Genomic DNA, 26,246 nt, shown 5'->3' with positions numbered 1-26,246 from the left:
AAAGGAGGAGGACCCAGTTTCTGAAGCTAAGAGCAAATTAGAGGTAGGGATTGGGGCCGGGCTTGATAGATGTGGATGTATGTGGGAAGTCTGCTCTACTAGAAACTTGTGGAGGCGGAGGAAGGCCGTTTGGAGGTGGGAGGCTACCAATGCTTTTGTGGTTGTTAGCTGTTTGTGTTTTCGGTCTTGATAATAGGAAAGAAGAGTTGGAGGATGATTTGAGCTCATACTACCGTATGTATTTCTCGTTGATGTGACAGGAATACAGGTCTGGGATGGTGGTGTAAGGCTCATGCGCAAGAAAACAACAACAAAGACTCACGATTGTGCATCAGCTCGGGAGAGCTCCGGCTCAACAACTCCCAGTCGTTCCTCAAGCCGATAATTCTTGCGATATTTGCTTCGTCTTCTGTTGGGTCGAAACTGGGTAAATCGTCGTTCAGTTTTTGTATTCTCTCCTCAAGATGTTGGACTTTGACGGCTTGAACGAGCACTTGGTCGGAAGGCTGGCTCGACACTTCCAGATCTTTGAGGCATTGGAACATGTAAGGCGTGAAGGCTGTTGGTGAGAGCTGGGATAGATGTATTGCGGCGCTGTTGGTCATCTCCTATTAGCTGTTCTGGGCATCCAGCTTTCTACAACCCGTGAATACCCCGCCGGGTACCCTCTTAATGGGAGAAGGGAATCGAAGCAACGAAAGGAAGACATACCATGACCGTAAATACCATACTCCGAGTAATAATCTCTTCTCAATATCAGTTACCCTCTCCTCTTTCTCTTGGGTCTGCCTCGGGTTGCGGTTGAGTCCCAAGTCCTTGACCAACCCTTTCGCTATCCCTAACAGACTGTCAAACCCTCCTCTATGCTGTTCACACCACCATCTCCACCGTCCAAGCACCATCACAGCTGCCATCAGAATCTCTAGGGTGCTCTCTCCCCTCAGCATCACCATGCTCGAGACATGGTTGACAAACTGATATACCTGACTTAGTAGCGTTGACTCTGACACGTTTGTCGTGGCAGTGAAAGTGGTGGCAGCCGCAAGGCGGATCGCTGACATGAGCACCGGCCTCTCCACTGCCAACGCTTGACTATCCACGTTATTTGGAACTAATATAAACGGGAAACTTGGTTGGATTTTGGTCAGGAACGTTTGCACAGCGTCTTCATCTGCAGTAGGACTTGATGGGGAGCATACCTAGACAATTTTGGAGGTTCATGTATCGAGAGCTGGAACGGATGTCCCAGGAGCGGGAGGTGGGAAGAGGGTTATAGAGAGTAAGGGTGATGAGGTCGCGCTTCTTAACGGGGCCTGTTGCAGAGATATGTCCGCAACGAGGTTGCCGATTGATGTTGATGTGAAATCTGTGGTTGATGTAGTGGAAGGAGGTGAAAGGGAGCCGTCGGTGTCAACGTAGAGGGAAGAAGATGCCTATTCTTTCCTGTTGAAGGGAAGCCAAGGCGGTTAGAGAGCACCGAGGGTAGATCATGGTGAATGCCCAAGGGTAATGGAAACAAACCTTGTTGTCCTTGACTGTCTCTGCTTCCTGGGTCCCTGTATTCGTTTCGTACAGGTCTTGAGCAACCCCTCGCATCTGTCACACTTGGACCCTCGTGTCTCGGACGTTCGAGAGCACTTTGCTTTGGCTGCAGCACATTGGGCGCAAGCAGTTCCCCATTTTGTCGTTTGATTGGACTTTTTCTTGTTCATCCTTGTTGATGCTGAAGGTCTCAAGAGGCTTCATAGATGTCGTGATCCAGGTGTTTCTGTTGTGAAAACCGTACATGTAGACAATGCCTAGAATGACTTGAAGTTTTCATCATTTTGTGCTGCAGGGTTCAGGTGATTGTTGTCGAGACATATACCCCAACAACGAGTCAAGAGCTGACTCCATCAGAGTGTCAGTTAACAGCTTTGTCGACCTTCCAGGCAATGATATCACGCAGCTCATGTCTCCAGTGTTCCGCAGAGTGAGACGTTCAAGAACTTAGAAATTGATCAAGCTCCGGCCCCATTTCTGACTTAGGGACCCAAATCGGAGACTTGCGGCTCCAGGCGTGGACTAAATGATGACATGTCAAGCAATTGCCGTGGCTGGGGTGGGGAGGCTGGACATGGGACAAAGACTGGAAGAAAAGGGGGGGTACCGTGGCACCACTGCACTGCGGGCGTAGGAAGTCTCACCCACTCTTGTCTTTTTCTTGATGGCGTACAAGTATCATGCACCCCGGCTTGTCCGGTCTGTTGCTTTCTTCTAGTAGAAGTCTTGTCTTACCGCCCAGCACGGCTGATGGCAACACCAGGCAACATCAGAATTTGGGGTCAGCGGCCAGCAGTCAGGGTGAACAGCAGGGCAAATCACCCCTGGTTGTTCCTTGTCGTTGTCGCGCTTATGCTACTCTAGCCGCCGGTGGATATAGCCACGGGAGTTCTTGTTGTCTGCCTATCACTGGTCCAGGTAGCGAGAAATATCCGAGTGTTCACTGTAACCAGGCCATTAGGCAGCAATTTAGATCTCTAAAAGGGGCTTGATGATGCCCCCGAGAAGACTGAGACGTCCCCAACCTTCTTCAAACAATCAAAGGAATGGACTGGAACTGTAGGGTTGCAGCGTGGCGAGCCGTCCCCGATACTATCGTTGAGGCAGGTAGCTTTTTCCGAGTTGAACATAATATGACCTGACTTCGAGGTAATGATAGCGCGTTCATCGGTGGCAACTCTTTGCCAGTCCTTCAACTGCCATTATCTACTCGTTAAGTACCGGTCAAGGTTGGTATGAGTGCTCATGTCTCTTTCTTGTTGTGGTCATCGTGATCGTTGATGATCGGAGATAACTGCGATGTCCGGTCATCACTACAGCACGCAGTCTCCCCCTGAAAGTGGCTCTACGGTACATAGGTACCTAGGTACGGTTCAAATCTCAATGACAGCCTCCCCATCCGTACCTCAAAAGGTCATTCCTAATCATACAGAAAAGAACCACCAGTGCAAAGCACGCCGTGACTTGAGTGTCATGAAGGTGGTAAAGGTCCTGGAGTGCTGTTGGCATGCACAGTGTATAGTCCTTAGCCCTATAGGGCTCATAGGGCTATGGCTTGCAAGGGTGCCCTCAGTTTGACCGCGGTGTACCCAGGGCAGCTTTTCGCCAATGAAAAGATCCTACTGTTAGGTACACCGCTTCAATACTTCCACTGTTCCATCCGCTCAAATTAGTGTAGGGCGATGCTGGCTTGGAACTTGTGGAAAGAAGCTCAGAAAAGCCGAGCAGTGCCCGGTTTCGTCAAGTTGTCGAAGCATGTGGGCATGACCCCGGGGATAGAACAAAAACCCTGTCAACCATGCTGCATTGCATCGTCTCTCGTGCAAGGTCCCATTTCGTTGTCAGTTGTATAACCTGCGAAAGTGGTTGCTTTAGTCCTTCTCGATCGATTTCTCGGCTACGCCGATGATATGGTCCCCTCGTTCGAACTGAAAGTGTCAACAGGCCCCGAATTGATCGAGAGAAAAAGCGAGTCATTCGCTGCCACAATGGAACATGGTCTGAATCCCGGGGTAACCGAAGGCTCGTTGCTGTCATGAAATTGACTGATACTTCTCCCCCAGCATCTGATTTCTTCGCATTTTTGGGAAGGCTCCCGATAATGCTCATGTGAACGTGAGGCGGGCCGGTGCACCAAACATGGCATAGTAGGTCAGACGGGACGATGGTTTGAGACGATGATGGGCATAAATAAGACGTGATGGACGATGGAAGTGTTGATGTCGATTTCCGGCAGAAGGAACATCAGCCCAGCTCGGCGTTAACGAACCAACGGGCCTCTGAAGGATTCTCGCTAGAGGGGAGGCTATCCCCGAAATGGGGAACGGGTAGTGCCTTTTAGGGGCGCAGGTTGGCGCCTAATCTGGAATCCTGGGTTATGAAAGGGGGTGCCATAAGCGTTGCGATGGAGAAGGATTCTTTGTTGGAGCTCGTTGAGTTGAGGGAAGTTGAAGGGACCGTCAGCAGAGGTATTTGTAGAGGTAAGTCGGAACCACCGAAGACTGCAACTCCAAGCCCAAAAGCTGAGTTGCGGAGTACGGTTTCCTCCAAGAGGTGAATTCGATCATTGAGAGGAAGTCGCGGTCGTCGTTGTTGAGACTTTCCACTTTCGTCCTTTTATCCAATCCCTAATAACTTCTTCCTTCCCTTGAATCTTCCCCAGCCATTTTCAAGGCAATTGCTCCTTTCAACACTCACTGCTGGTTCTTGTCCAACCTCCAAACCATGCTCGTCAGCGGCACGCCGTAGCAATCATATGTCTCCATGCTCTGAAACCCGCAAACCTTATAAAGCGGCACTCCGGCATCGGTAGCAGTCAAGTACGCATCCCTTCCCTCCTTCCTCGCGTACTCCAACCCCCAGTTCAGCAACTTCCTACCAATTCCCCTCCTGTGCTGCTTGGGATCGACACTGATCAGGATTGCATCTGTCCCATCTCTTCGTCAGTCCATGCCCTCATCCCCTTCCTTAGTCCTCAAACTCCACCAATACTCACACCAATAATCTTCATGTCCCCTTGGTCCCAAAGTCTCCTTGTCCTTCGCCGTAAACCTCTCGACAACTTTGGCAAACATGTCCTTGTCATACGTCGCCGGCCTGACCTCCACCCCCAATACCTCTGGTCCCTCAGGACCCGGCTTTTGCCAGTGTGCAGAACCCAGGATTTCCTTTTCCTCACCGGTGGATTCGTCAACTTGAACGGCAACCACGCATGGCTTCCCCTCACGCATCCGCTTGATGTACATGGACGTGCGCCATGTGATCTCGTCGGCGGTCAGATCGGCTTCGGTGACGGTTGCCGTGGCCAGTTGGGAGCGCGGGAAGATGAGGGGAGAGAGGGAGTCGGCGAAGGCGGCTGTGGCGATGCGGGCGATGGAAGGGGCGTCGGCCTCGGTGGCGGGGCGGAGGGTGATGGTCATCTTGGCGGTTTGCCTCACAAACGTAGAGTGGTGGAAAGAGGATTCAGATATCCAGTAGCGGGCTCACTTTTCCGTGTTTATTTGTTTGTTATGTCGTTGTTGGTGGAACGGAGTCCGAGTTTCCGGCCTCTCCGGGTCCCGGCCCTCCAGGCTTTTAGCCGGCGGAGTCATCGGCCTGGACTCATCTGCTAAGGCCGATAGACTGCTGATGGAGCCCTCCCGTAGCGCTTATGCTCACCACTGGTTAGCACCGGATGGACTTAGCAGACCAATCCTTGACAGCAACAGGTCTTCCGGCTTTCGCGATCCACCGGACATGGCGGGGAGTTGCCGATTCCGGGGTCCGATGGCCGATCAGTGCTGGCCGGACATGGAAGGGGAAAGGAAAGAGCAACGGTTACAAGGGACTCTCAAAGGCTGTAGGGGCGATAAGGATGGCATCGCGGATTACTGGTGATGTCTACCAGCGCCAGGTGCAAGAATTGGAAAGCTGTAAGAAGGAAAGTGGAAGTGAACAAAAAAAACTCGAAAACCGCAACTCTCCGCCCACGTAATTGCCCTGTAAAATTGTTAGCGACCCTCTGAAGCCGTTTGCCAAATTACGACGAGAGCTCAGCCACGACCAAAATGTAGCGAGTTAAAGACTCACCATGATACGAGAAAGAGCATGGGGCACCCATTTGTCGGCAGGAAATGCTTCTTTCCGCTGTGTTTGGTCAAGAGATGTGACAGGGAAGCAATACTCGGCCGTTGCAATGATAGGTGTACCTACCTCTTGGTATCTTCCAACCCAGGAACGAAGCATGGAAACAACCATACTGCTAGACCCACTTTTCTCCGTGATCCATCGGAACCTCCCCGTACGGACTTCTTGGCATTCAAAGACCGCTGTAAGAATTGTTAGTGACCCTTGGGAAGAGAAAAGCTGCAATTGCACATCTCCAACCAAACTTCCCCTCCATCACCTCACAGTCTCAAGCCTGAGACGCCCATCCCTTTACATCCTCACTTCATCACACAATCAAACACCCTGTCTGTTGAGCAGATTCAGTCATGACGGTACCTAGGTATACATGCCTTTCTTGTTTTTCAACCACAAAGTTTATTATTCGGATACTTTCGTTTACTCTGGGCTTGTGTAGAGGTACATTCGTGTTCCATCCACTCCGTTTACTTGGAGGTCCTCCGATATACTGTCCTCTCTTGTCCTCCTTTCCTGCCTGGTTCAATACATTCTGGTTTCTCCCTTCATCCGCCCAGTGCAGGTAACGTACTTTCTCCCTTCATTCTCTTCCCACCCTTGAACATGTCCCTCCCCCATTAGGTACCTAGAGGTACCTTAGTAGTTAGAGGCACCCGCAAATTCGCAATCAGGGTCAGGCAACGGCAACGGCACCCTAAACAACCCAAACGGCCTCTCCTGGATATCCCCCGAGTGCGCTCCGGGCGCCCAGAACCACCAAGACCGATCAAACTGATCACTCGAGATATACAACCAGCTCTGCGTCTCTCCCGTCTCCTCATCTTCCAGCTCCGCCACACTGAGCGAATCCACCCACCCCAGCCGCGGGTCCCGCACCACCGTCTGCGTCATGCCCGTATCAGCATCAAACGCCACCACGGCATTTGCTTCGATACTTCCCTTGTAGATGAATCCGGTCTCGGGATCGGTCTCCATCCCGTCGCTGAATCCCGTATTGCCATAGTTCACTACCGCAGCAGCTAGTTCCGCTTCGACGGCATCGTCGCGCTCGCGCAGCAGGGCGGTAGGCACCGAGTAGAGGTCCCTGCCCGCGAGGTCGGCGTAGAAGAGCGTTTCGCCATCGGCAGAGAGAGTGAGACCGTTCACGCCCGCAGGGAGGTAAGCGGGCGTCGTGGTCGTCAGGTTGCCATCCGGCGGGTTGGCGGGGTCCTCAGTGAAGTAGAGAGGTTGACCCCAGATAAAAGGGAGGAAGTTGGGTTCGGCCACGACGGACGGGTCTCCTTCCAATCGCCGCCAGGAGTCGCCGGTGCCGAGGTCGACGACGATGATGGCGTTATCCCCCCACAAGGAAGTGTCCGTGATGTAAGCGACGCCCTCGCCGGTGGTGTTGGACAGGCTGGCGTTCAGGTCAATGCGGAAATCGTCGATGTAGGACGTATCAGGAAAGACGACGTCTTCAGGGAAGAGGATGGTTTGGAACACAAGGTCGGTGGAAAGATCGACGCCGACGAGCTTGGGCCCGCCGTAGCTGGAGTTTACGAGAATCACAGAGCCGTCGGGCAAGGTGTAGATCGGCCTTCCCGTGTCAAGAATCCATAGCCGGTCTTCAGTATCCACCTGGACGCTCTGCACGGAAATGAAGTGGTCCGGACTTCCGCATCCGACGGGATTTTCGGGGTCCGTCAGATTCACGGCACCGCCGGGGCAGGGAGGGGTGTTGATGTCCTCAGAGGGATAGGCCTCTTCGGTGGAGGGAGAGGTGAGTTCGGCAACTGCAAAGACCCCGGGCGTGCCGTTGTTGACGTTGCCCAGCACGATGGCGGGGAAGTTGGAGAAGATACGGCCGGTGCTCGACACGCTCACGCCGTTGGGCCACTCACCAAAGTAGGCGTGGACGACCTCGAGAGGAGGACCAAAGACACCGGAGTCGGCGAGAAAGGTGAAGTTGTAGGGGTTATTGTCACAGTCACCGTCGTCACCTCCGTAGACGGGGTAGTTGTCGTCACCACCGTAGTAGGGGCTGTTGTCGTTGTTATCGTCACCGGCATTGACTGCCAGTACCTCCAAGAGGAGGAAAGCGAGGGCTGTAAGAGCAAAGCGGGCCATGTTGACCGATGGTGATGATGGTTCTGACTTGGGTTGTGAGGTTGAGGAAAAAAAAAAGTTCTTGATGGCGGGGGATATGACACTTCTTTATACCCGTTTTCTACACAAGTCGAGCCGACACTTAGCAAGCAAGCCGAGGCCAGAATATTTCTGGCAAGCCAAGTCAGCCATCATCTTGAGGCACTTGTGATGCTTAGTTGGCTTAGTGATAGTACACCGAGGTATAGAATTTGATTGAGAGATCACTGGGAAATTCCCTCGCTGGGCTTCACAGGGCTGCACCAAGATTTGAGTGGGCACATATGTTCCAAGCTGTATGTCCCCTCGTATACGAGTTCCTTCAGTACCTACCTCCCGGTAACCAATTTTCTGTGTATATAGAGGTAGTTTAACCCCTGGTTGTTGGTAAGTAAGCATGGTAAACACACTTGCAGAGGACTCTTTTACCACTTTCGGAATAGCTAGGCTGGACTGCTGGCGTGAATTGCATATCGGTTGGCTATTGCCCGCTGCTGAAGAGCAAGTTTTGCTGCATGTGTGCGGTATACGATCAGTTGTTGTTCTTGACCCTGACTTGGTGTTTTGTTTGGACCAATAGGGGCTCCGGAATCCCTTGTTTTTTTTCCCCTTGTCTGAGGAGGTCGTGGGTCTCGAGCTGACAAACAAACCAACATTGATCTGGGCGGCAAAATGAGCAAAACCCAATCTCGTATCGGGACGTGCGGCCGCTTCGTTGGAGAACTGGTAGTGAAAAGAGGGCATGTGGATGTATACAGATTCGCAGCCTCAGAATGGGGTAGTTGCGTTCAGTCCATGTTTCTGCATTGCACGAGAGCATAATCGATACCTTCCCGTTTCTTGTTCTTCAAAAGATTCAGTCCATCCTGACATCACGCCAAAACACAAGCCGTTACTGACACGCTGCCGAGGTAACGAGCTGAACGGTGATTAATGGAGAAATGAGTCCAGCACCATCATGTCGAAGTGCCGATGTGCATCTCAGAGGGCTTTTAGGATGGAAGGGTCGTATAAGACCCGTGGATGCCTTGGCAGAATATGTTGGTGACACTGGATCTTGTTGAAATCCAGATGGCTGTATGGATAAGTTGGTCAGTCTTGGGTTGGGGGTTTACCAACTTGGCAAGTTCATGGTGATGCCAGTACCCTTATTTCCTTTAAGAAATGTTGTGGATGGGATAATCAGGGCTGATGTCGGTGAACTCTGACGAAATGGGGTAGTCCAGTTGTCAGTTGCAGCATCCATAGATTCCGCATGGCCAACGACAGGAAGATGAACGGTAATATACCGCAGAGATTCGTTCCGTCCCGTCAAGTAATGTCCCCTTTCACAACCAAGATACGGCTGGATATCATTTTTCCAATGAGATAATCGCGATCTGGTTTGGTTGTATCTTTCGTCGTTTACACAGGCCTATCCCCGTAATAATCTTTGATGTACCCAGTTGCAGTGGCACTGGTAGTCCTATCTCGGTGGTTAGCCTATATACAGACTGAATGGGACTATGGGACTGTGGGCCATGAGAGGCGTAAGCAGAGTCTCCTCCATCATATGCAACCCTAGATGCAGAGGGATTGTAGATCAAGGATATGGCACATGAGCTCCCGCCCAGTCAGTGTCGTATCTGCCAGTGGTTCTGAGAATGTGGGCGCTTGACCCTGTTTTTGGGCCAACAGACAGTTATACTGCGGTTGGTTACGCAATAATTGAGCATAAACGCGGCTGCGATGAAGAAATCCAGGACTGACATGACAAGGAGGCAAATACACAGAACAAAGCAGCCAAGAGAGATGGAAGGACTCGTGATAATGCAAATCGGTTTAGTACCGCTGGTTGTATGATGCTCGGTATACGCAAAGAAAGAAGGGACATTATGTATTATTTTGTGCTGGGTCCATCATACGATAGTAAGTCACTGATCACCGGTCCGAATCATGGGCGGCCTCCTCGTCGTGACCCTCATCCTCCTCATCGCCTTGCCAGTCGGCGCTCTCCAACTCACGTCCTCGAATCATCAAGGTGCCAAACCACCCAAGAAGGGCGACACCGGCAAATACGCCCCAGGCAATCGCCTCTCCCTTTGGTTGGACATGATTTGTCAGGGTAAAAAGCCCGCCGGAGATGAAGGGACCGACGCTACGACCAGCAGCGGAAAGTGTTTGGGCAATGCCATTCAGTGTGCCGAGGGATTCGTGGGAAGGGGCAGAATTTGTGATCTGCAATTAGTGTATGTTAGTAGACGCTAGATGAAAGATATAAAGGGGACTAAAGGACAAATCATACCAGAAGCATCACACTGCTCAAGCCACCAACAGCGCAAATGTTCTTGAGCAACAAAATGACACCCAACTCGCTGTACAGCCAAGCTTTGCCGGACCCAATCCCGAACCAAGTGTCTTTCTGGTCCTTGTAGCCGATCCAAGGCATGAGCGCCATAGATATGGCCATTCCCAGAAGGGAGTATCTGTAAGTACCCATGTTGCCCGCGCGCGCCTTGAGCGGTTGGAAGACGAAAGCCTGAAATGCAATGGTAGCCAATCCTGCCAGAGACAAGCTGAGTCCAATGGTGCTGGGTCCCAGGTTACGGCCGTTGGGCGGGGGCGCCGAGGCGAAGATGGGGTAGAGCGAGTTGTAGGAGATGTTGGTCAGTTGGAAGACAAGATAGGTGCAAAGCAGGATCAAGGTGGTACGGTTGGCAAGTTGGCGGAAAGCAGACTTTTGGTCCGAGGCGATGTCTTTGGCGCTTGTGGCATCTCCATGCTCGCCGAGGAGAGCGTCGCTTTCGTCATTCCGGTGATTGGACTTGTTGTTTCGGCCCAGACAGCCGGCGAGAAGGGTACGAGCCTTTTTGAACATGGTAGTATAGTCGCTGGCGTCTTCCTCCTCATCCTTCTCCAATGTCTCCCGGAACCAGATGGCGAGAACAAGGACGGCAACGAACAGGAATCCGGCGCTCATGAGGTTGGGGCCAAGGAACGGGTACTTGTCGGCCCCGACGGTACCAACCAGCAGACCACCGAGAGCAGGACCGGTGATGCTACCAAGGCTGTAAATGATAGGCAGCCAGGTGAAGGCTCTAGTCTGGTTTGTGCGATCCGTGACTTCTCCCAGGGCTGTTGGCACCACGGCCGCATTTCCATTGAGCAATCCCATGGCAACATGAACCATGATGAGCTGGACATATGTCTTGCAGAAGCCGAAGCACACGAAGCAGCCCATCAGTAGAAGGGAGCCTGTAAGCATGACAGGTTTACGACCGATGCGATCCGAGAGGTAGCCCCAGAACAGGTTGGTCACCAACTGCGCGAGAGCAAAGGCCGAGGCCAAAAGACCCACATACAGTCCCTCGTCGCCATCAGGAATCTCGTCAAAAGATGCCACCATGGTGGGAAGGTATGGACCGATGGAGTTGAGGGCTGTCTGTTCGGCTAGGGACAACAGCGCCAGGAGGCCCAGCTGTTTCCATGGTAGCGGTGTGACAGCGTCGCCTTCGCCTTGTGATGTCTCCGATATGCTTCCATCGTCATGGCCATGCTCGCCGTCGCGTCGTTGTTGGGCATATGCACTCCACGGGTCGTTTCGCGGTGGTGAGGAGGGCGTCTTGGGTGGTTGTGTTGGGAAGGTGTGGTATTTGTGGGTGGACTGTCGGCGGATGGGACGTATCGTGGCCACCGAGGTTCTTCGACCGTGGTCATTGAAGGGGCTGTTGAACTGGGGAAACGGAGCGCCAGCGTGGAATGACCCGGAAGACGTGGTTCGCTGTGGTCGGGGAGCGCGAGGGGTTCGAGGAGTTCGAGGAGTCTGCGGCCGTGATGAGGATGAGGATGCGCCGGCGGCCGTGTTGGCGGCGGCAGAGGGTTGGACCATGACGTCCGAGGTCGACCACTACAACACTGGAGATGCGCGATATAAAGCGACACAGTGGTGGACTTCAGGTACAGATGGGTATTATGGTTGAGGTATGGTCGAGATATGTACAACCAAAGAAAGGTACGGTGTGCGGTCTGGTCTCGTACTCGGTTGTGCCGACGAATCGGATTGGATGTCGGTATCTCTACAATTGTTGATGGTGTCGGATTGGAAAGGTGGCCTCGTCGTCGAGTCCGGGAGAGAGAGAGAGACAAAACGGGGGGGGAATATGTTTCAATTAAGACGGCCCAAGTGACGATAACACAGCTGGACAACAACAAGGTCGTGTTACGTGGGCGTTGTTCATCTGCGTAACTCGGGTTTTGTTGGAGAGAAAATGGAGAAAAATGCCGACGAATTGGATTGAAACTTGAAAATGGCCTTGGCTGGGTTGGGAAACAGCCAATCACATAACTCCATCTTTTCCTAGTTCGGGTCTCCAGTGGAGTTTCTGTAATGATGTCACTGATTGGATCTGACTCTGCCAATGCCCCTCCCCCACGAGCCCCGCCATTACTGTGTAAATCCAAGTGGAAAGCCTGCCTGAAGGGGAACAGGCCCTTCTGGCCCTGTAATTTCAGGGGTTCCATGCTCTGTTCTTTTTTTTTTCTTCGGCGTTGCCTCGGTGTTCTGTTGTGATGTAACCAAGAAACATCCGATTTCTTGAAGGGATTTCATCTAGAAGCTCACAGTTTCACTTGGAATGGAGGGAGCTTGTATGTACGGGTCTTCAATCATTATTATGTAGTTCATGTAACCAAGAAACATCCGATCCTTAAAGGGATTTCATCTGGAAGCTCAGAGTTTCACTTGGAATGGGGGGAGCTTGTATGTACGGGTATTCAATCATTATTATGTACAACGCAACACAGTCTCAAGCACCCTCTTCCAGGCGCCTAAGAAAAGACCACGGTCTTGCCGTTGTTGAGGAACAGCCTCTGCTCGGCATACCACTTGACCGCGGCCGCCAACACCTGGCTCTCGACGTTGGAGCCCTCATCCACCAACCTCTCCGGTCCCATACCGTGATCAACTCGGGTGACCCTCTGCTCGATAATGGGACCTTCGTCCAAATCCGCCGTGACAAAGTGCGCCGTGGCACCGATAATCTTGACACCCCTCTCGTACGCCTGATGGTAGGGCTTGGCGCCCTTGAAAGATGGCAAGAAGGAGTGGTGGATGTTGATGATGCGGCCCGACATGGCCTCGCAGAGCGTGGGCGACAGAACCTGCATGTAGCGGGCAAGCACAATCAGCTCGATGCCGTGCTGCTTTGCCAGCTCGAGGACCTGCGACTCCTGCTGGGCCTTGGTGTCCTTGGTGACGGGCAAGTGGTGGAACTCGATGCCGTACGACTGGGCCAGCGGCTCAAAGGTAGGGTGGTTGGACACGATGAGGGGGATGTCGATGGGGAGCTGGCCGGTCTTGGCGCGGAAGAGGAGGTCGTTGAGGCAGTGGCCGATCTTGGACACCATGATCAGAACCCGTGTCTTTTGCGCGACAGGGCGGATCTTATACTCCATCTGGTAGTCGGTCGCAAGCTTATTGAAGGGCTCGATGAGATGCTCGGTCGAGGGCGTGGGCGTAGGGCCAAAGTGCACGCGCATGAAGAATTTTTCCGAGACGGGGTCCGAGAATTGCTGGAGGTCGAGAATGTTGTGGCCCTGCTGGGCGAACACGCCCGTGACGGCGTGAACAATGCCCGGCTTGTCAGGGCATGACAGGGTGAGGATGTGGTCGTTGGTGGCGGCGGGCATTGTTGAAATGTGGTTTGTGTTAATGGTGATGTCTTTGGTTGTTGACGAGTCGGCCGAGCTGTCAAAACAAAATACGTAGTAAAATATGGAACCCTCTTCACTGGCACGTGGCGGGGGGGTTTTACTACTTTCAATGACTCACGGGATCCCCGTCCCGGTATTCGGAGTTCAGTTCTAGAAAGTGCCCAGAGTGTCCACTCGGCATATCAATCCTTGTCGACGGGATCCCGATCTTGAGAAAAAGTCAGTCAGGATGAGAGGGGGTTAGGGTTAATGCAGGTACGTCAACCCCTCCGGGCCATTGAGGACCTTGATGGTTCAACCTTTTCCTATCCTTTGTCGTCATTGGCCAATTTCACTTCCTTCCGATGACTTGTGCTGTCGGGGAAGGAGCACTCGAGCTGCTGGGCTTCAAGTTGTGCAAACGAAGGCCACTGCACTGCACTGCATCCTCCGTCTGCCAGCCTGTCACTCACTCCTTTCGTCTTCCTCTCGTAACTTGAACCCCTCGTCCTCGCCATCGGCTGTTCCAAACCAGAGAACCACCACATACTACACAAACGACAACGCAAACGAACGACAAGGCAGACGCGGCAATTGGACCCAACATGGAGAACATAACGAAACCATTGCCGACAATACTATGAACCACCACGATCCACGCCGCCAATGATCCAGCTTGACTTGTTCTCTACAAAGTCACTGTATGATGGTTATTGCCATGGGCCCCGACACCGAGCATGGCGAAGCGTGCCTCCTTGGGGTACCATGCCAGGTGAGAAAGACGACAAGTCCTTAAATGGGTGCCTGAAAAGCCATTATCTCCGGGGCTGATAGTGCTACATCCAGCGACCCTCCTCCTGCAATCCACCTAGCCGCACCTCCGTTTTCTTGCTGCTTCCACCAACCTACCTAGAGGCAGCTTCCACGACCCCTTATGCGGCACGACCCTTCACAGCCTTAGGGACCTCTCCAGGTAACCCAGCTGGCCCAGATGCTGATTGAACCGATTTTGGTGGTGGTGGCTTACGAAGCCCTGAAACCGTTACGTACTTCACTGCTGACGACCCAGGGCAAGTGAGATGTGGGGTGTGGGATAACTGTGCTTAGTCCCTGGAGAATGGTCGGGTGATGTTGGTCAGATTCGCCGGGCCCCTCCAGGCAGCCTTTCTGGCCTTTCAAGAGAGAAAGTGTCCTCCGTTTGAAGCGATATGGTACAAGGGTTCATGACACCACAGAAACCTATGATGGGTCGGTATTCTTTTATACCTCTCGCCGTCTCCTTCAAGGCCCCCAAGGCTGGAAGATAGGCCTTGATGACAAGAACACATCAGTCTCGCGACATCACCCGCCAGAAACGAGTCAGTATGTCGGTTGCATCCCAGGATCGGAACCTCGCATGAGATGCAGAAAAAGCAATCCCTACGCCAAGGAGGATACAAGGGTGTATTGGGATTCCCTCTGGTTCGTCCGCGCCGCTCAAGTGCGCAACCCCGAACGTCCTGGGACCGCACCAATGCTGACATCGTTACAGGGCGTCTACACCCGATGTTACAATGCCGTTGAGCCAAATATCATCAGAAAGGTGTTAAAACCCCTCATGTCAAGACATTCGCTGCCGAAACACAAGCAACTTGAACTCCAGCACATCAAACTCCCACAATGCCACCAACATCGATATCCCTCCCCTCGCACGTCGCGCGGCCGTCTTCCACCAAGACATCCTCGGTCACCGTTACAAGCATTCCCTCGCCCGACACGGAACCCAACCTCTGCTCCTTTTGCTCCCAGATTGACTTCCCGTTGCTTCGTTACCCCACAACTACCGATCTCCGCTCTCTGAACGACGGCAACCCAGCACCCCAGGACCTCAGCCCCTTCAAGCGCAACCCATATGCCAGAGTCGAGCCAACATGGTCTTTGGGCCTTCTTTCCCGCATCCACAAATCTTCTGCCTCTTGCGACCTCTGCCACGCCTTATGTACCGTCCTAGACCAGCAGCCGCAAGTCCGCGCCACCCTCACCGAAATGGGCGTACAGGATCCATTGGTCTTGGGTACATTAGCCCTTTGTGGGAGATTGTCGGCACCAGACGGGACATCGTGGCTGGAGCATGATGACAAGCATGGCGGACTGAAGGAAAGGGATTGCTTCTTCCTCCGACGGTTGGGACTGCTGTTTCGGCCGGCCGACAAAGATGAGGATGTGAATGAGCCGGGTATGCCCAAGAAGATCGAAAGCTGGTATTCCACAATGGATATCTTTCAGACTATGAACACTGCTATTCCAAGGGGTTTTGCTGAAGACAAAAAAGGGGTGCTGATGGGAGATGAGGAAAAACCGGAGACGGTGTGGTTCGCAGGACGAAAGAGACCGGAGATGATTGACATTGGCTTGATCAAACAATGGCTCAATGAGTGCTTGGAGAACCACAAGGACGTCTGTGGGATTAGTGAAGAGGTAGATGAGGATGATGATCCGGAGTTGGTAGAACAGATGAGGCGTTTGGGGTGAGTGTAACCGCTTTCAGTGTTTTGGAGGGCATGAACTGACAGACACAGCAAACCAATTCCTCTCTTCCGTCTCATTGACGTGCACAAAAAGTGTATCGTAACCAAGTACAACCTCTACGATGTCGACATGTCCGCCCTCAAGTTTGCTTCACTCAGTTATGTCTGGGGTGTCACTCCTCAGAAACTCACCCTTCTTATCGAAAACGAGTATGAACTCCACCGGCCCAACTCTCTCGTTGGCAAAGTGTCCGAGACCATCTCCGACGCCATCCACCTAACCGAAAAACTTGGCCTCCAATATCTCTGGGTCGATGCCCTCTGTATCATCCAAAACTCCGAGGATGATAAGGTAATGCAACTTGGCAACATCGCCAACGTTTACGCCCACTCCCTCTTCACTATCATGGCCGCTGCGGGTGACGACTCCAACTTTGGTCTTCCTGGTATCCGCACCCCCCGGGATACAGTCCAAGAGGTAGTCCCGGTCATCGCCCCATCAGAAAACAACCCCGGGATGTCCCTCATCACTGCCCTCTCTCCCACCCACCAGTCCCATGAACACCCAACCCGCAAGACCATCTGGGCCTCGCGCGGGTGGACACTCCAGGAACGAGCCCTCTCCCGACGGGCCATTGTCATTATGAAAAGCCACGTCCTCTGGTCCTGTTCCCGGTCTCACTACTCGGAGGAGTCCTGCTGCGAGACCGCTACACTCGGCTCCTTAGCATGGTTCGGCCTGCAAGAGTCTGACCCCATTCTCAATTCGTCCGAGCGAACGTGGTACACCGAAGACGTGCCCGAAGAACAAGTCTGGTACAAGTTCCAACGCTTGGTGCAAGACTACTCAAACCGCAATCTAAAGTTCCAAGGCGATGCTCTCGATGCGTTTAGTGCAGTGGTGGAGCAAGTCCGTAGAATGACTGGTGAGAACTTTCTCTGGGGCATGCCAAGCGGGCGCTTCGAGCTTTGTCTGTGCTGGGAGCCTTACCGACGAGGTCTCAAGAGGAGAGAGGAACTGAGCACGCTGGAGATGACCAGCTTCAAGCGGCATGTTCCCTTCCCAACTTGGTCGTGGCTGGGATGGTCCGGAGCTATCTGTCTCAAAGTGCAGGACCGCGAGCTCGAGGTGGGACTCAACCCAAAGGTGGTTTGTTTTGTTCTGCGCAACCACCCACTGCGCGTGTTTCCGGTGCGAAGAATCTCCGTCGATAACGGCCCAGAACGAGCCAACTCGTGGGCTATACCCAACATCAACGACAGCAAGTACTCGGTCACCCTCGACGACATCTATGACAATCTGCCCTCCATGACCCCCGAAGTCCTGCTTGACATACCGGACGACCAGCTCATCTTCTTCTGGACCGAATCAGCGCGCTTCAAACTCTCGGAGCTCAAAGTGCAGGGACCGTCAGTCTTGCAAGAAAACCCGTTGCAAGTGAAGGAGTACACCAAGTATTATCAAGAGATTATCGACGATGACGGACAGGTGGTAGGGAGGACGCACCCTTGCGACCCAAAGGCTCAGGACATTGGAGTGGATGAGAAGGGTGACGGTAAATGCGAGTTCATCCGCATTGCCAACAATTACCTGCCGTTCTGTGATCCGGAGAAGTTGGCGATGCAGGTACGAAGGGGTACAGGCAAGTATAACCGGGATGTTAGATACCGCGTCAATTTGGCAGAAATCAAGAAGGAGGCGTGGAAGCAGGTTTATGAGAAGAGGGTGTTGGTTGCACTGGGTTAAGATGGGGGTCCGTTGGAGAGAGTGACATTCGGGATTCCGCAGGCAGTGTTCCTGCCTTTGTGTGCGATCATGTGTTGCAATGATTGCTCTTTTTGTCAGCCTTTTGCATGTTCAATCCTTTGTTTCAACGTCCGACGGCTTTGCTCGCTGCGATGGCGGTAGTATGACGGGCGTCTGCTTTGCTTGAAGGTCACTTTGCTTTCTCGGGATGATACCACCCCCATCCGGTCCCAAAACATTCTTGATCCACCCTGCTCCAACTACATGTACCGATATCTTTCATGATCCAAGCCGTCGGGTCTGTGGGGTTACCGAGGGTCCCATCCAACCTTGAACAGCCGTCTCAACAACCAACGAGTGAGCATTCAGAATTTGTTGATGTCAAAGGTCTGATCCAATGGCGAGGTGGAAAGCGGCTAAGTGTTATCGGCATTCCACGGACGAGCTTGATCCATTTACAACAAGACAACAGCCACTTTTGAGCAATCGAGAATCTCGGCCATCTTGGCAAATTCGGCCAGCGGGATCCAGTGGGATGCATATTGGTATCTGACAAAGACTTGTGGTACAAGCTGCACAACTGGTACCTGGTGCTGGTCTCTGGGCGCGGGCACCATGCAACCAAGTTACACACAGCTTGAAACGCCATACATATCCGAAGCCCTGCAGATCGGGTTGATCAGTCGAGATAAGAAAGCTCGAATTCCCATAAGTCATGAGTTCTGATTGGTCAGTTCCGGTCTCTATCAATGTTGCGAAAGTGCTACCATTCGATAGTTCCCGCGTGCCAAGCGGCGAACTGATAAGATTCCAGAAGCGTAACTGAAGCTTATCTCAACGAATGTCCGAAACCCCCCGTGAAAGACTCGAACTCCATGAAATCTCCCGAAGCGATTGGAACCGCCATTTCGGCATGGGCGTCATGGATGGGGTAAAAGGGTTAAAGACACACATGGCTGAAGTGGGGAAGTCAACGGTTCGAACTTCCAAGAGCCGGATGAAACCCCAAAGAGGAACGAAATCGGAGGAGTTCGGGTGTCTTACACTGGTTGCTGATAAGACTTGTGCTACCCTTTCCTCGCCATCACTTGCAGTGATAACACTTTTGTCAGCCTTTGGTATACACACCAAGGAGAACATAATAGGAATTACGTCCAGGCTGACTTTGATGTTACACCCCGCAACCGGAACGCGAGACCGGGGTAACTTGTCCGCGTACACCAAACTCCGCGGTGGATGGAAGATGTCATTCAAGATCTTATCCGACTTTTGGATATCACACTCTGATAATCACCACATGGGATCATATCGCCTTTGTCATTGCTTTCGTGGGACACAAGTTATATATCTCCAGCCGCATCCCGACATCATGGGTCGAGTCTATCCAGTGTCACAAGCTTCCAAGCCCACACTACTGTCAAACAAAGTCCCCTAAACACCATACATAATGGCGGGGGGTGCAGACACCACTGTCAAGATAGAAACAGCCACGGCTCTAAACCAAGGAGTCGGCTATGGCATTGTCATTGGGCTGGGAGCATTGTTTGCCCTTGGTGAGTACCTCTACCTACCTACCTACCTACCTACCTACCTTCTCAGTCCCTCTAGCCCCATGAATCTCACTGACTGAATGTGTATCAGGCATGATCTTTGTCACCTTCATCCTCAAACGCTACAACCGCGAGCTCCAGACATCAGAAATGTTCAACACGGCCGGTCGCACTGTCAAGTCCGGTCTCGTTGGTTCCGCCGTCGTCTCCTCCTGGACCTGGGCTGCCACCCTCCTCCAGTCCTCGGGTGTCTGCTATCGATATGGCGTCTCGGGTCCTTTGTGGTACGCTTCCGGTGCCACCGTCCAAATCCTCCTTTTTGCGACCCTCGCCATCGAACTCAAACGCCGTGCTCCCAACGCGCATACCTACCTCGAAGTCATCCGCGCCCGCTTCGGCACCCTGCCACATATCGTTTTCATGATCTTCGGCTTGATGACCAACATTTTGGTTTCTCTGATGTTGATCGTCGGAGGCAGCGCCACTATCAACGCCCTAACAGGGATGCACACCATCGCAGCCATCTACCTCCTTCCCGTCGGCGTGGTGGCTTACACCTTGGTCGGCGGTCTCAAGGCCACCATTCTCACCGATTGGATCCACACTTTCATCCTCCTCCTCATCATCATCGTCTTCGCCCTTTCCGCCTACGCCTCTTCCGAAGTCCTCGGCTCGCCCAGCGCAGTTTACGACCTCCTCGTCAAGGCAGCCGCCGCCCATCCCGTCGACGGTAACCACGAGGGTTCCTATCTTACCATGCGCTCCCGCGAAGGCGCCATCTTCTTTGTCATCAACATCGTCGGCAACTTTGGCACCGTCTTCCTTGACAACGGGTACTACAACAAGGCCATCGCCGCCTCGCCCGTGCACGCTTTGCCCGGCTACATCCTCGGCGGTCTCTGCTGGTTCGCCATTCCGTGGCTTACCGCCACCACCATGGGTTTGTCCGGCCTCGCTCTGGAGAGCAGCCCGCGCTTCCCTACCTACCCGAACCGCATGCCCGAAGCCGATGTCAGCGCTGGTCTGGTCCTCCCCTACGCGGCCGTCGCCCTGCTAGGAAAGGGTGGAGCGGCCGCCACGCTTCTGATTGTCTTCATGGCCGTTACTTCGGCCACCTCCTCGCAGCTCATCGCCGTCTCGTCCATCATCGTCTACGACCTATACAGGACATACATCAAGCCTGAAGCCTCCGGCAAGCGACTCATCTACATGTCGCACGTGGTCGTTTGCGCTTATGCCCTCTTCATTGCCAGCTTCTCTGTCGGACTGTGGTATGCCGGTATTTCCATGGGTTATCTGTACGTCATGATGGGCGTCATCATCTCTTCTGCCGTCCTGCCCGCCGCCTTGGTCTTGACCTGGTCCGGCCTGAACAAATGGGCTGCTGCACTCTCACCTGTCCTAGGACTCTGTGTGGCGCTGGTGGCGTGGTTGGTCACGGCCAAGAAGGAGTGCGGCGAGATGAGCGTTGCTTGCACGGGAAGTAACATGCCAATGTTGGCGGGGAATGTTGCTGCGCTGTTGAGTCCGGTGGTGTTTGTGCCTGTGTTGACGTTGGTCTTTGGCAAGGCCAAGTATGACTGGAAGAGCATGATGGCGATTTCGAGGGGGGATGATCATGACGTGGCGGGCGAGGCCGGGGTGGATCTGGAGGAGGTTCCGGGGGGCAGAGAGGAAAGTGAGAGGGAGATGAAGGAGGAGCAGAAAAAGTTGAGGAGGGCGAGTAAGATCAGTAAGACCATGACTGCTGTTTTGGTAAGTTTCATCTGTTTTCCCTCCATTGCCCACCCGGGTTGCTAATCAACGAACAACAGACCCTAGCCCTCCTGATCCTCTGGCCCATGCCCCTCTACGGCACCGGCTACATCTTCTCCAAGCCCTTCTTTACTGGTTGGGTCGTCGTCGGCATCATCTGGATCTTCTTGTCATTTATCGGTGTCGGTCTGTTCCCCATCTACGAAGGGCGAGAGACGCTGGTCAGGACGTGCAAGTACATTTGGTGGGATATCACGGGCAAAGGCGTCAAGGCCATTCACGCTGATCAGGCAAGACATGCTGGGGAAGTGGTGGTCACCGAGGGGAAGACGCCGGGGGATGAGACGCCAGAAGAGAAGAGTGTCAAGGGGGAGAAAGTTAGGGAGGGGATTGACAGCAGCTGAGGGCCTGCGCCGAATGATGGTGAGTATAGGGGGAACGAAGTGAAAGTGATGCGGAAGAGGCAGTATGGCGGGGGGGAAATGTCATCCGGTGATGAGTAATGCCCATACCCAAGGTTTGTCCCATGTTTGCAAATTTGATGATGACATGGGGAGGATGATGATAGCTCAGACTTGTTTGGAGATACCCTTCATTTTATTAATGACAACGTGTAATGAACAGTCATTTCTCTTGCCCTGCTTGTGTTGCTTAGGTCATCGAGGCCTAGACTAGTCGCTTCCTGAGCTTCTACGCAAGTCAACATCGTTCTTACCCCTCCCATGACCGAGTCCGCCCCTCCTTCCTAGAGGTACGATTGCCTATACGTAACCTGCGAGTCTCGAGGTCATTTTGGTCATCAAGCATCCCTGGCTCCTGAATCCCATGCCTTCCATTTGAATTTCTTCACAATTACTTCCGATCCTGCTCATAGTTGGTCTTGTGTGCCATTGTTCTCTTCATATTACACCCCGCTACCTATTGTCGTACTTGTTATTCAGTTTCGCAGAAGTGTGTTTCGTATTTTCATCCTCGTTTCACATCAATTCGTCACGCTAAATAACATAAGACTGGTGGTGGTTGCATCTTATTGAGATACTGGGTCAATAGCTTCTAGTCAGGCATACCCCGGGGCTATGATTTCTACCTGTATATAAACTCCTTTCTCCCCTCTTTCTCCTTTCTTTCCTTACCCTCTAAATTTTTCTTCTTCATGACGAGATACCTTTGACTGCATCTCCCAGGTTTCCTCCTGAAGTTACTCGGGCAAGACTCATCAGCGTCGATAAGGAGATCTCGCTGCTTCATCTTCGGTAACTGAACAGAGACTCAAGGCATTCTTAAAACTCTGCTAACCACCAGATTCTCTTCAGATTCAAAAGAGCCTTGCAAAGTTGCAATCATCGGAATATCCTCAACTCAGACTCACTTCCCCTCAAGATCTTGATCAAGCGATCGAAATGTGCTACAAAAAAACCACCATCTTTGCCTGTCGCTGCTTTCTCCGCGACACCTCCGCCTGCCCTCATTCCGCCTGCCTCGCCGAAGGCGAGTTCGAAAGAAGCAGGATGGAGCAATTGGCCGCCGAGATGTTCGCGCGCCCCTTGATCCTTCCCTCCATGTCTTCTTCTGCTTTACCCCCCGGCATGGCTCCTCCCCCCGGTTTTGCTCCTCCCCCTCCGTTCTCCCCCAACTCTGCTTCTTCTGCTTCTTCGTCCCCGGGTCCCGGTAATACCGCCACTAGCACCAACACCAACACTGGCAACACCATCAATGCTTCCGCCCCCGAGTTTTCTGCCGAGCACGAGCACGACCGTTTTCCCTCCCCTACCGCGCCTGCCCAAGAGTCCGAGCCGCCCCGCATCATCGACGGCCTCTTCTACGAGCGTAAAATGGGCCAAGTCCAGCGCGCCGTCCACTGGGACGTCTGGAGAACCGAGTGGTTCCCTTGCGCCGCGTACCACTCTACGCATCTTGATACCATCATCAACTCGGACGAGGAGTACATGAATTGCCCCGAGTACTTTGGAAACGAGGATAAGGAGGTGAAGATGCTGGGACTGTGTGAGGAGTGTAGAGATGTGCATGCGGATGCTTTGAGAGGCATGCATCAGACTCAAAATGGGTTTGGTAGCAACCTGGAGGGTGGTAATCGAGGTGATGGTCAGGGTCAGGGCCAGGGCCGAGGTCAGGTTCAGAATCACGGTCAGGAGCGTCAAGTTGAGGCTGAGGATGAAATGGAGCAGGGGATCAGGGATATGATGGAGACGTTGAACAGGTGGATGGATATGGAGTGATGTCTTGTTGATGACTTGACGGCTATGCGAGCCGTTATGTTGGCAACGGCAAACCTAGGTCTTTTAGGACTTGGTTGATGTCCAGTTTGGGGTCCAGTGAAGTAGGTAACCTGGAATGGAGGTGCGTGTATGGCAGCATGAACTGGTACAGGCAGAACGGGAGGAAGATTCCAGACGAACATGATAGCAGCGCCGACAGCGTGCTGGCAGACAGAATTGAAACTATTCCCGAGTACTTCCTCATCTTCATCCTCGTGTCCTACTGCGGGTCGATCATATACTGTGGGCCATTGATTAATCGAAAACCTAACCCACCAATCAACAGTCGAAAGTCAAGGGAAGTGAAGCTGTACTTGTCATGATCATGATAGCTGTTCGCTGCAGAGTCCAGGCAGACCGTCATTCGATGGGCAACAAAACTGAAACCTGAGGCAGCGGGATTCGGTGAAGTAATTTCAAGGTGAACAGCATTTCATCCCAACATCACCCTTCGACATTTGAGTACTTCTAGGCAATACAGGGCCTGCACATTTCTGTCGCAAAACTTTCTCGTCTTCTTCCTCCTGCGACCAACTGCCACCACCTCTCGGTCATTTTCGAAGCAACCACCATCCCGATTTCCAACCACCGATACCAACGAACAAACCAGTAGGTTAGGACTTCAGTTCACCGAGCCGTGCTCCAGTCGCCGCATATCTGTACTGATCCCTTTCCTTCTTTGCAGAAGCGGACACGTCTCGAACCCTCGCACAGATCGTGAGGCGCACCCTTCACCCCTCGAAGCACGATCTCTGTCGACTTCGGACCTCCGGCCGCGACGCACGCTCGAGGCCCGCCAAAGGTCCTGACAACTGGAGCTGCATCAATATTGATATTGCACATAAAGTAGAGGCATAACCAGCTTTGGCCCCGACCCCTCGCACCAGACACACGCCCCATTGCCCGTTACTCAAACACATAAAAGGCGGACCTTCGCACGAATTTCGGATCCTTCTTTTTCTATTCCTCAGCTTTCTTCGACCAGACACCAAAGTCGAGAACGACAAGACTCGCAAGATGTGCCATAAGACCACAACCATCTTCGCATGCTCTTGCGTGTTGAGGAATCATCGTTCTTGTTCCCACTCGCGCAACCTCGTCGCCGCCAACGCCGACAATGTGGGACAGGGCAACATTGCGAGTAGCTCGTTCGAATACCTCTACGACCATATCAACCAGCCCGCCAATGCCAACACTGCTAGCGAAGGCGACAGCAACAAGGACGACCTCAATGCCGCCAGCCAAGACAGTAGCGCCGCCCCGACAATCACGGTGGCAGTTTCAACCCCGCCTCTCTCTCCCAGCGGTACCGCCACCCCTCAAGCTCTCAACGCCGGAGCCTCTCCCTTTTCTCCGGCTTCCTCCCCCCTCACTTCGACTTCCTCCGCCGGGGCCACCATCGGCTCTTCCACCATCCGCTCCCCTTCGAGCGTAGAGGTAGACACACCATCAGCCTCAATCCCCACTACCCCCTCCTTCTCCATCTCTCCGAATCCAACCACCAATCTCTGGGCCAGTGCCTCTGCTGGTTCCCCTGCCAGTTTCTCCTCCGAGAACTTCGACACAATCGACACCCCCATCGCCCCCGCCCATTCCTCGAATTTCACCTTCTTCGGCCACTCGGCCTCAGCCTCAGGTTCAGCGAGCTCCAGCAACAACAACAATAACAACCTCACAAACACCGGCCACCCCTCCGAGAACTACGGCATGATCTACAGCCCCATCGCTTCCACCTCCTCCTTGAGCCTCCCCTTCTACGGTCACTCCACCTCAGGCACAGGTTCAGCGAGCTCCAACAACAATAACAACAACAGCAACAACACAAACATCGGCCAAGACTACCCCTTCCCTGCTCCCACCAACGGAACTCTGACTCCCTCCGCCTTGTTGTTCGCCATGGCCGCCTTCGCCAGTCAACAAGCACTCAAGCCCAACCTCGAGGAGCTCATCAAAAATACTCTGGACGAAATTCGCTCCTCTGATACTCGCGACGCCTTGCCATCGGGCTTCTACCCCCGCCACTTCGGTTCCGCCCAGCGACACATCCACTGGAACGAAACTGAGATCAAATATGTCGACTGTGCGGGTTTTCTCTCTACCCATTTGACAGAACTGGGGACAAGAGGTATGACCAAGGAAGAGCGGAACAGAGAATGTGAGAATTGTCCCACTCACTTTGAGTTTGAGGATAAGGTGGAGGTGGAGCTGGGACTGTGTGAGGAGTGCGAGGGGGGTCATGGTATTGACATGGAGACTGCTGCTTTGATGAGAAAAATGACGGCGGGTCAAGGTCAGGGTCAGACACACCACAACCATGACCACAGTCAGAGCCAAAGCTACAACCTCCTGCCTGACTACAACCTGCCGGACCCGGCACTGGATGGCCAGCAGCACCATGCACATGGCAATGTCCAGACTCATCGCGTTTACGCTTATCATAGCCAGCAGCAGCAGCGCGGGGTGGATGGCGATGGGCAGATGACGCTGCCAACAATGGGTTTCATGTCATGGTCCGACCAGTTGGGGCCGGGTGTTGTACAAACTGGAGGTAGGATGCACGTGGATCACCAACAGGGTTCTCACCACCACAACCAGCCATCAAACATGCTCGTGGGTGGACACCAACAGCATCAACAGCACCAGGAGATGGAGGAGGTTGAGAATGAGGATGCTGTCAGTTCTCTTCACAGGGAGTTGGGTTACAGAGGGGATTACTCTGAGTACCCGGAACCGTTACGCCGCCGTATTTTGGGCGTGCTTCGGAGTACTTATCCATCACCCTCACCAGCCCGAACAGAACAGTCCGCGGAGCCCGAGGAGCCCGAGTACCAGCCCGAGAACGATGATGGGATGGCGCTGAACGGTGGAAGGCCACTATAGTGCTGTCGACAGGTTGCGGCGTGGCAGGTGTCCTTGGTGTTTTAGACCACCAACGGTTCTTCTAGGACCAACG

General features: G+C 53.2%; 9 protein-coding genes across 9 annotated transcripts; 4 read left to right on the top strand and 5 right to left on the bottom strand.

Annotated features, from left to right (window-relative positions):
- Nucleotides 1–439: 439 nt before the first annotated feature.
- NEUTE1DRAFT_104400 (uncharacterized protein) lies at nt 440–1,712 on the bottom strand (the record flags this gene model as incomplete). Its single annotated transcript, XM_009856679.1, has 4 exons — nt 440–572; nt 712–1,199; nt 1,239–1,433; nt 1,518–1,712. 4 exons carry the CDS (start codon nt 1,710–1,712, stop codon nt 440–442), a joined length of 1,011 nt encoding a protein of 336 aa, XP_009854981.1.
- A 2,459-nt stretch (nt 1,713–4,171) lies between these two features.
- On the bottom strand, nt 4,172–4,961 carry NEUTE1DRAFT_70042 (uncharacterized protein; the record flags this gene model as incomplete). The annotated part of the gene is made up of 2 exons (XM_009856678.1): nt 4,172–4,468; nt 4,538–4,961. The coding sequence occupies 2 exons, from the start codon at nt 4,959–4,961 to the stop codon at nt 4,236–4,238; spliced, it is 657 nt and encodes a 218-aa protein (XP_009854980.1).
- Nucleotides 4,962–6,300: 1,339 nt separating this feature from the next.
- Nucleotides 6,301–7,770, bottom strand: NEUTE1DRAFT_50693 (uncharacterized protein; the record flags this gene model as incomplete). Its single annotated transcript, XM_009856639.1, has 1 exon — nt 6,301–7,770. The coding sequence occupies one exon, from the start codon at nt 7,768–7,770 to the stop codon at nt 6,301–6,303; it is 1,470 nt and encodes a 489-aa protein (XP_009854941.1).
- Nucleotides 7,771–9,648: 1,878 nt separating this feature from the next.
- Nucleotides 9,649–11,876, bottom strand: NEUTE1DRAFT_70039 (uncharacterized protein; the record flags this gene model as incomplete). Its single annotated transcript, XM_009856677.1, has 2 exons — nt 9,649–10,005; nt 10,073–11,876. The coding sequence occupies 2 exons, from the start codon at nt 11,654–11,656 to the stop codon at nt 9,709–9,711; spliced, it is 1,881 nt and encodes a 626-aa protein (XP_009854979.1).
- A 629-nt stretch (nt 11,877–12,505) lies between these two features.
- NEUTE1DRAFT_70036 (formyltetrahydrofolate deformylase) lies at nt 12,506–13,480 on the bottom strand (the record flags this gene model as incomplete). Its single annotated transcript, XM_009856676.1, has 1 exon — nt 12,506–13,480. One exon carries the CDS (start codon nt 13,453–13,455, stop codon nt 12,595–12,597), a length of 861 nt encoding a protein of 286 aa, XP_009854978.1.
- Nucleotides 13,481–15,117: 1,637 nt separating this feature from the next.
- Nucleotides 15,118–17,712, top strand: NEUTE1DRAFT_52178 (uncharacterized protein; the record flags this gene model as incomplete). The annotated part of the gene is made up of 3 exons (XM_009856675.1): nt 15,118–15,965; nt 15,986; nt 16,060–17,712. The coding sequence occupies 3 exons, from the start codon at nt 15,118–15,120 to the stop codon at nt 17,710–17,712; spliced, it is 2,502 nt and encodes an 833-aa protein (XP_009854977.1).
- Nucleotides 17,713–19,159: 1,447 nt separating this feature from the next.
- On the top strand, nt 19,160–21,718 carry NEUTE1DRAFT_88709 (urea active transporter; the record flags this gene model as incomplete). The annotated part of the gene is made up of 3 exons (XM_009856674.1): nt 19,160–19,265; nt 19,354–21,017; nt 21,077–21,718. 3 exons carry the CDS (start codon nt 19,160–19,162, stop codon nt 21,419–21,421), a joined length of 2,115 nt encoding a protein of 704 aa, XP_009854976.1.
- A 699-nt stretch (nt 21,719–22,417) lies between these two features.
- On the top strand, nt 22,418–23,254 carry NEUTE1DRAFT_113419 (uncharacterized protein; the record flags this gene model as incomplete). Its single annotated transcript, XM_009856673.1, has 1 exon — nt 22,418–23,254. The coding sequence occupies one exon, from the start codon at nt 22,418–22,420 to the stop codon at nt 23,252–23,254; it is 837 nt and encodes a 278-aa protein (XP_009854975.1).
- A 1,056-nt stretch (nt 23,255–24,310) lies between these two features.
- Nucleotides 24,311–26,173, top strand: NEUTE1DRAFT_141290 (uncharacterized protein; the record flags this gene model as incomplete). The annotated part of the gene is made up of 1 exon (XM_009856672.1): nt 24,311–26,173. The coding sequence occupies one exon, from the start codon at nt 24,311–24,313 to the stop codon at nt 26,171–26,173; it is 1,863 nt and encodes a 620-aa protein (XP_009854974.1).
- Between the last annotated feature and the right edge of the window lie 73 nt (nt 26,174–26,246).

Source organism: Neurospora tetrasperma (assembly GCF_000213175.1).
Source record: "Neurospora tetrasperma FGSC 2508 unplaced genomic scaffold NEUTE1scaffold_81, whole genome shotgun sequence".
NCBI classification, from domain to species: domain Eukaryota; kingdom Fungi; phylum Ascomycota; class Sordariomycetes; order Sordariales; family Sordariaceae; genus Neurospora; species Neurospora tetrasperma.
Note: the sequence above shows the minus strand (reverse complement) of the source record. Positions and strands in the feature narration are given on the sequence as shown.